We start from the raw sequence: 8204 nt of genomic DNA on the forward strand, positions 1-8204 counted from the left end.
AGCCGTGCTTTCGTCCCATCCTTTTGTCTTGCTTCATTTTGGCTTGTTGTCTGGCGGGGTCGAACCCCCCCCCTCCGGCTTGTGGCAGAGGGGAATTGGGGGGCCGGGGCATCCAGCCCCGTGGAGCCGGCGCGGTTAGAGGCATACGGAGAAGAGGCGTGTGTTTCGGGGAGGGGGGAGGCAGCGTTTCACCCCGCAGTGCCCTCTGCATTTCACTCCTGCCCTCTGGTACCTGGAAGCGTTATGGCCTTAGAGAACCCCTCCGGCACGGCTGGGGTGCGCAGTGGGAAGGAAGGAGGGCTCAGGGGAGAGGATGGGGAGGGAGAGGAGCTGAACGAGCCTGAAACGACTTCTGTGTGCCTCTGGAAAACACAGCTATGGAGCGGTGCAGTTAAGCACGTAGATGTAGGTCCATGTCTCCTAGCCAGGGCACCCCGAGGAGACCCAGCTCCAGGAGAGATCCGTGTTAGAGCAGCACTGTTGTCCGTGCTTTTACGCAGTGTATCCATTCACTTTGATTATTGTTTTCTTTTCTTCTTTTCCTTTCTCTTCTGTTTCTTTCCCCCTTTCTTCTCCAGCCTCGTTTCGTTTGTGTTTCAGTTTGGTTTCTTTCCCTCCTTTTCCTTTGGAGTTGTTGACGTGCTGATGTGTTGCGGAGCTCGGCTCCTTGCGGGTGTTGATAACTGCTTTGTTTTTGATTAATCTCAGCTATCTGGGCAGTGTTGTCGAGACAAGCTTCTCCTCAGCTCAATAGGTAAGGGTGATCCATGTCCGAAAGGATGGTGTGGGCGCTGTGGAGGGTGGCCGGGAGCGGGGCATGAGAGGGGACATGGAAGGGGCTTTTCCAATACCATCTCTTCCTTTAAAGGGGAATAAGGAATCCGAAAACACTAGGAAACACCTCTGGACGCACAGTCTCTGTGGCTTTTGGGTTTCCCCTCCCAGCAGCATGCTGCTGCTCCCCTGCCTTCGGGGAGGCGGCAGGGCTGGAGAGCCCGGTGGCGGCAGCTGTGTCTTCATGTTGGGGTTTGGGATGAGCCAAGCTGCCATCTCCCCATGGCCGCCCTCCCTTTCTTAGTGGACGGTGATACGTGGCACCCTCAGCCCTGGCAGGGCTTGCGTGGCGCGAGGGTTGTGCGGTGTTAGGGAGGTGTGTGTTGAGGTGGGGTTGTCCCAGCCGATCCAAACCAGGAGGATCTCATGGCCACCCCCTGGAGCCTGTTAAAACAGCCACCTCGGGAGCAACCAGCTGCAGACACTGTTCTTGGAGGGGGGCTCCAAAAATCAGTCTCCAGTTGCGGTCCAGGACGTGTAGAATTTAGTTCCCATCAGTACCTGGATCTGTTTTCTTCTTCCCAAGTCTTCTCAATCATGGAAAATGGGAGAAGTCTTTCTTTCAAGATGGACTGTATGGTTGGCAGCAGCATAATTATAGTTTCAGGCTGCCAGTGAGGTGTTTTATCGTTCCCGTCACAAGTGTAGTCATAGTAAAAGCCCTCCCTCTTTGAAATACTCCTTGGAGAAATCGTTAAGACTTTTTCTGATCCAGCTGTAATTAAACAGCCCTAAGCACATCTTGAAAGACTCTCCCAAGAAAATACTTCTCAGGCTGCCTTCATGGGGCTGGTTTCCTTAGATGGCCATGGGCATCCCTGGAACTGGGACAGAGTAATCGGGAGGTGGTTTTCAGACCTTACAAGCAGAGAATGTCGCTAAAACTGTTAAAGCCAGATGGGATAACCGTCATTGCTGACCCCAAGGAGTGGGAATGCTGACCCTTTTGGCTGTCAGCCAGGCTGGTTATGGAAGGAGAGGTGGGATTGTGGATGGGACCGTTTCTAGGGCTTGGCCATGCCCAAGCTTCCTTAGGACAGGTCTTATAAAAACTTAAGCTTTGCTGCCTTGGATGGGAAGAGTCAAGGTCCTGGCCAATGCTCTCCTAAAGCCTGAGGAGCCTTGTTGGACTGGAAAAGAGCCTCACAAGAGAGATGAGATGCCTAGAGAAATCAGGTAGATGTTTCCAGAAGAGAGGAATTCCTCCAGCTGATGTGGAGGGTTGTCCTGGGGTGGGGAGAGCAGGAGAGGGGAGGAAGGAGTGTCAGGTCCTGGCGATGGGAGTGGGTATGTGATGGAGGAGCCATCCTCTTGGCATGGCAAAACCCCTCCAGTTTGAGCCTTGCAGCCTCCGAAGCTCTTAAGCGCTTGGCCACCTTCTTCTGTTTTCCCCCGCTGATCCCAGAGCAGGGTGTCCCATGAGGAGCAAAGCTAGCGCCAAGCCTTGGTGAGATCTGGGCTGCGCCAGACTTCTCAGGAAATAGGGAAGCCCTCAGCAAGGACGTGGCTGTTTTCTCAATTCTTTTTCCGTGGTGCTTCCCTGCCCCGGGAGCGTTAGGGACATGAGTGAACATTGGCCTTAGCACAGCAGAGGTGAGTCCAGGCTCACGTCCGAGTTTGGTGTGCCTCTTGCATAGATCCTGGCTGGCTCCTGTCTCCGGTGATGGGTGCTGCTTTCTGATGGGGTTTCAGGAGCAGGGTCACGTTGCCCAGCAGGACGTTTGCTGAGGAGCAGCCGTGTGTCCTACTCCAAGATGCTGCCGGGGGTTGGAGTCACAGGAGCGACTCCAGAGTCATTATCCCCAAAAAGGAGAGGCCGGAAGAATAAATCTCGCTTTAATAAGCGAGGAATCCTGTAAAGAGCCCAGCCAAGTAATTTCTTGATGATTTGGGGTCATAAAATTGTCAGTGCATGCGGAGCACAGGGATTTTTATACCAGACCAGCCGGATTTCTGTACTGCAGTAATAAAAGCTGAGAGGAGGAGAGGGAGAGGCAGTCTGCAGGCTCGGTGGCGGCTGCAGCTGAGCCCCTGGCGCTGGGAGCAGGCGTGGGGCGGCTGTCGCACAGTGGCTTTCGCTGGGTGAAGGTTGGGTAGTTTTTACTGTCTGGCAGAGATAAATAATGCCATTACTGAGTCGGCATGAGCAGTTTTCCCATCTTCTCTTTGGATGCAGTGCGCGGTGATGCATCTCCTAAGGGGGAAGAGGGGGCTGTCGTCTCCCTGCAGAGGGAAACCCAAAAACCACAGACAAGGCACCAAGCCCCCGCGCCCCTCGGCACCGCAGCCTGCCCTGGGTGGCCATCCTGGCTCCCCCCCCTTGTCGGGACAGCGCTGCTGACGCCGGGAGCTTGGGCGCTTGGCCGTGGCGTAGCGTTGAGTGACGAAGGGACATCGGTGCCAGGCGTGTGGGAGGAAGAGCACCCCTCACTCCCAGCTTGAAAGAAAACAGGTTCCCCTTTAAAGACTGTCCATGTGCTGATCCTCTGCATGTGTTTCATGCCTCCTCCCGCTTGGAGAAGTTGTGAGTCCGCTTGTCTGAGTGCGTTTTTCTTTTCTTTCTTAATTATTATTTTTTTCTTTTCAGTCTCTTTAATTTACTTATATATTTTCTCACTCCTGTTTTTCATTTATCTTCCTCTCTTCCCCTCCCTTCCCCGTGACTGTATCCCCCTCTTCCTCTCCAGTCCGGCCCCTCTTCCCTCGCCCTCTCTCCCCGCACCTCTCCTGTCAGCATGGTGAAGTCTGTTGTGTAGATGAGTTGTGGTGTCTGCAGACCCGTAGAAGGGACCCCCTTCTCCGGTGTGCTCCCTGCTGTGACCAGCCCCTTCCTCCCTCATCGCGGTGCCTTGGTGGCGGCAGCAGCAGCAGCTCTGGGACGAGGGGCCGTCACCGCTGTGTTTCTCTAGCACCTCTCGCGCTGAAGGATCTCAAGCAATGCGCGATGGCATCCCCGGATGGAGGCAGCAGCCAGCACTGCCTCAGAGCAGAGGGGGAATTCCAACTTGCAGGACATCTCACGGGATTGTGCAGGACTTGAGCTTGAAATGGAGCCTCGTGTAGGCGAATTGAGCTCTCCGTCTGAGGAGGATGAAGTGTTGAAGGACACGGTGGCTGAGACATGGTGGGCTCTGGTCCAAGTGGATGCTCTAACTGGTCCAAGTGGATGCTCTAACATGTCCAAACTATTCCTGGATGTCACTGTCTTGACTCAAGGAGAGAAGGAGATGGGGAACATGTGCTGTGAGACCTCCATGAGGTCAAATACATGTATTGTGCCCTTGAATCTCCCAGTCCTTTCCTCTACGTGGGTTCCCCCTTTTGGGTGGAAAAAGGTTAGTGATGGGGCCTTCGCCCTTACATCTTCGCTTTGTATGTGGAAAGACATTTGAAGAAGAGCAGCTGATGTGTGTTGGGTTGGATAGCTCTTCTCCCCTAGCTACCTCCTCCTGTCCTGGGGCTCTCTGAGGTCCCTCGGTACATTTGTGGCCTCTCCAGTACCTCTCTGTCCATGCAGTTCAGACCCTTGCTCGTTCAGAAGGATTGTCCTTTGAAGACTCGAGGAAAACTGCTGCACCGGGTGTTTGTGGCATCTCTCCAGAAGGCTTGCGTCAGGAATTCACGTGTGCTTCTTGAAGCTCCTTTGCTTGGCTCTACACTGAAGTCTCTAGAAGAAGTTTGCCCGCCTCCCTGAACCCCTTGTCTGCTGGTGTTCAAGATATCTCTCGTGCATGGGCAGCTGCCCAAAATGCTAACTCCAGGGGCAGGGAAGAGGCTTTTGGCGGAGCTTAAAATGAAAACAAATTTGAAAGACTCAGAGTCCTTTGAAGAAATAAAGGGTGGGTAGAGCAGATAAAATTTGGCTGGTGCGTAACATCGTTTCGTCCTCCACTGTATCTCTTCCTTGCCAGAGGTCAGACAGTATTTATGGTGACACATGGGTTCAGTGCGCTCGCTGTTTATATTTGTGTGCATAAATACAAGTCCAATTACGGAGAACTAGTGGAAACGAGCTTCAGGCAATTTCCTCATAATCCCTTGCGTAAATCTGTCTAATTTTGTCAACATGCCACAGTAGCATCTTCTTAGAAGGAAAAAAGAATGGAAAGAGCAAGAGCCTTTTACAAGTTGAGCTTTAATAATATTAGCAAAGCTGGGCGGTGGGAACAGGCGGTGAAGACAGATGCTGATGGGCAGGATGGTGACAGGATTGCTGAGCTTGCTGGCATCCAGGGCTTGGCACATGTGATCTCCATGGGAGATGGACTGGGATTGGCGTAGTCAAGGCTGCAATTAGCCAAGTACCTACATGAATGTAACTCTTGTGCAAATATTTGTGTTTGGTGGATATAAAATGGAAAAAGCCTGCTATTGACCATTCAAGGAGGAATTACTGCAGGGAAGTCCCATGCTGTTGGCCCTTCGGGTCCCTGTGGTCTTACTCTGAGCTAGCGTGTGCACGGGGCTGCAGCCTGGCCGCTGTCAGTGCTGGGTGCAGCTCAGCGGGCAGTGCCCCAACAGAGCTCGGAGCCGCTGCTTGCAGCATCTCTCACGAGAAGCTGGTTGCACTTGGGAAGAAGGCAATTAAGCACAGCAACTGTACGGGCTTGTAAACGTTGTCTTTCCTACGAGGGAAGGCTCTCGCTTGGATCCAGCCAGCAGTTCTACCAGCTTGTCTAATGAGGTGCTTCATCTTCGGCTGATGTGCTGCTCTGCTGGGAGCTGGAACAGAGGCTCTCCAGGAGCATCCACGCCTTGATGTCTCTGTTGCGATGGGAAACATGAAAAGGGTCCCCAGTCTTTGGGTTTCCGTTGCATCTGCTGTGCCCCAGCTGCTGCTTCAATTCACACTGCGCTTTTCTTGTGCTCTCCAATGCTGCTAGCAGAACTGAGAAGCTCTGCAGTCACGCGCATCTTCAAAAACAACCCCTTCTGCTCCCCATGGGGAAAAATCCCTTGGGAGCTCTTCGCCTGTGCCACTCCAGCTGAAGCATCACAGCTCCGGCAGCTGCTTGGGATCTCAGACGTAAAGCGTTGCTACCGAGCTGTGCTCTCTGCGGCGGTGGCATGTGCGGGGACTCGCAGAGGAAAGCCTGCGGGGTGTCTTCAGTTCTGGAGAGGCTCCACCTGAAACCCAAGGGAGATGAGAAGCTCCAAACTCGCTGTAGGTGGATGTGCTCTTGTACCGCAGCCCGGGTGTGCTGGGGCTCTGTGCTCGAGCCCATGTGCTCACCCGTTCCCTGCCAGCACCGGCAGCGTTTTTGCAATGCTGGACGGGTCTCAGCTTACTGACAGACCAGGAATGAGGTGGATGAGTTCGGCCACAGCTTTTTGGTGACAAAGCAGGAGTCTGAATGCACCGATGCTGCGTCCTTGCAGCCGGCGAAGGCGGCTCCTCCACCTGCCCATCCTGCTGCCTTGTGAAGAGCCTGTGGCTCCCGGAGTTTGCTGAACCTTGCCCCAGTCACAGTCGCCTGAAGATGCAGGAGTTGCCCTCAGTGCTGTCCTCTGTGTGGCTGTTCTGAAAAGGTTTGGTCGCTGACCTCTGGTGACTGAGTTGTGAGAGCAGAAGAGTGTCATCTCCTCCTTTGAAGGGTAGGACTGGCTTGTTAGAGGCATGCTGGTTTAAATCTCCAGGCTTTTCTTTCTGGAGCCTGGCTTCGAGCATTGGCTTTATTGCAATGAAAGGCGCTTTGTGGATGCTTCCCCTGTCGTCTCCGGGCACCTTGTGTGCAGGTTGCTCTGTGATGACTCAGGTTGATCCCAGGTCGTTACCTGTGGCCTCAACTGCCTTGACTCAGACTTCTGCTTCTGTGGCATTAGGTGTTGGTGCAACTTGGAGGGACATGAAAGTAAAATGGAGAGGGGGAAGGACAATGGGAAAGCAGCAAGAGGGGGGAGGAATGCTGTGATGTGTTACAGATGAGAGCTAGACCGATGCTCTCCTAAGGAAAAGGTTTTCCTCTACTGCTCTGCTCTCCACAGCAGTCATACTTGTCTGGTCCTCGGACAGGAAAAACAAGTACAGTGAAGAAAGCAAGCAAAAAATCCCTTTGCAAAGGGGAGACCACTTAACCTTGAGCTGGTTGCTGTAGAAGAGTTACTCAGGGGCTAAAGCTGGAAAACTATCACAACTTCTGGCTCCTCTGTGGGAAACACCCCTTTGCAAATCCCCTCCTTGTCCCTCGCAATAAAACCTTGTCAGAGCTTCCATTTCAATGTCCTGTCCCACAGGGCGAGAAAACCCAGCTCCCAGCCTCTTGGTGTTAAGGAGTAGACACTCCTGTGCTGTTGTGTTTCTGTTGTCACATATAGCAGGGACCTGGGAACAAGATACTGCTCCCGGCTGTGTCGGCGTGTGCCCTTCATGTCCCTGTCTGTTGTGTGGCCCCTGGTTTTTTTTGGCTGTGGGAGCAGGGCCGGGCAGCATCCTGCCTCCCTGCTGTTTGTGGTGCCGGTGTTGTCTGCCCCGGGTGGCTCACGGTGCCCGTCTCGGTGCTGCTGTGCCGCTTCTGCCTGTCTCTTCCTCTATCTCCATCCCAAGGGGTTTCCCATCACTTCCCAGAAATGCCTTATCGGACATAGGATCTGCCCCGTCCTTTTTTGTTTAGCGGTGCTGACGTGGCAGGCAGGTGAGCTGGGGTGCCGGTGGCTCTCTTGCGGGGCCGGTGTTGGATGTTGCCAGCGGGACCAGCCGGGCTCGTGGGGCCGCTTGGCAAGGCAGAGGAGACGTAGGGGGATGGCGGGGACCTCGCGGAGCGGCACTTGCAGGCGCCTCGCTTCCTCCCTCCCCACGTTCCGGCACGCCTGGCTGGCCCCGCTTCCTCGGCCCCGGGTTTCTCACCTTTTCCTTTTCCACGGCAGAGCTGGCTGGGGTCGACCGATCCCCCAGCGGGGACGTCCGGAGGCCCGAACGTGGGTAAGAGTCTCTGACAGCGCCTGTCTGCTTTTCCTTCCTAGAAAATGTCCATCTCCGTCCGGGGACGCTGCTGCACCTGAGAGGCTCGAAGCTCTGAAATACCAGCGGATAAAGAAGCCCAAAAAGTCATCCAAGGGCTCCTCGAAATCCAGAAAACAATCCAGTGAGTGCGAGGACCCCACGGTCCCCAAAAGCATCCCCTCTGTCCCCCTGTGGGCAGAGCTCGGGCAGGTCCCTGCCGGCTTCAGTGCCGGGCGGTCTCTGAGCCCATGCCTGGATGCTACCCTCACCCCCTGCCCCCCAAAGGGATGGCTCTCGGTCCGCTCACCCGCGGGCTGTCCCTCCCCTGCTCCTCCCCTGCCTCCAAACCGAGTTCCCCTTCCATGTGTCTCCCATCTTTAGTGATTTCTTTTGGATTTTCTTTTTGAGTGTCAATTTATTTGTCCTGATG

General features: G+C 54.4%; 1 protein-coding gene across 1 annotated transcript in view; it reads left to right on the forward strand.

Moving 5' to 3' along the window:
• The window catches only part of IGSF9B (immunoglobulin superfamily, member 9B), a gene marked incomplete at its 5' end in the record, with an annotated part of 37169 nt that overhangs the window by 25646 nt on the left and 3319 nt on the right, over positions 1 to 8204 (forward strand). The window contains 2 exons of the mRNA XM_009320746.1: positions 7699 to 7741; positions 7795 to 7965. Of these exons, the coding sequence (XP_009319021.1) occupies positions 7699 to 7741; positions 7795 to 7965 (214 nt within the window). The remainder of the gene's footprint in view (positions 1 to 7698; positions 7742 to 7794; positions 7966 to 8204) is intronic.

This window comes from Pygoscelis adeliae, unplaced genomic scaffold (genome assembly GCF_000699105.1).
Source record: "Pygoscelis adeliae isolate BGI_AS28 unplaced genomic scaffold, ASM69910v1 Scaffold253, whole genome shotgun sequence".
Classification (NCBI taxonomy): Eukaryota; Metazoa; Chordata; class Aves; order Sphenisciformes; family Spheniscidae; genus Pygoscelis; species Pygoscelis adeliae.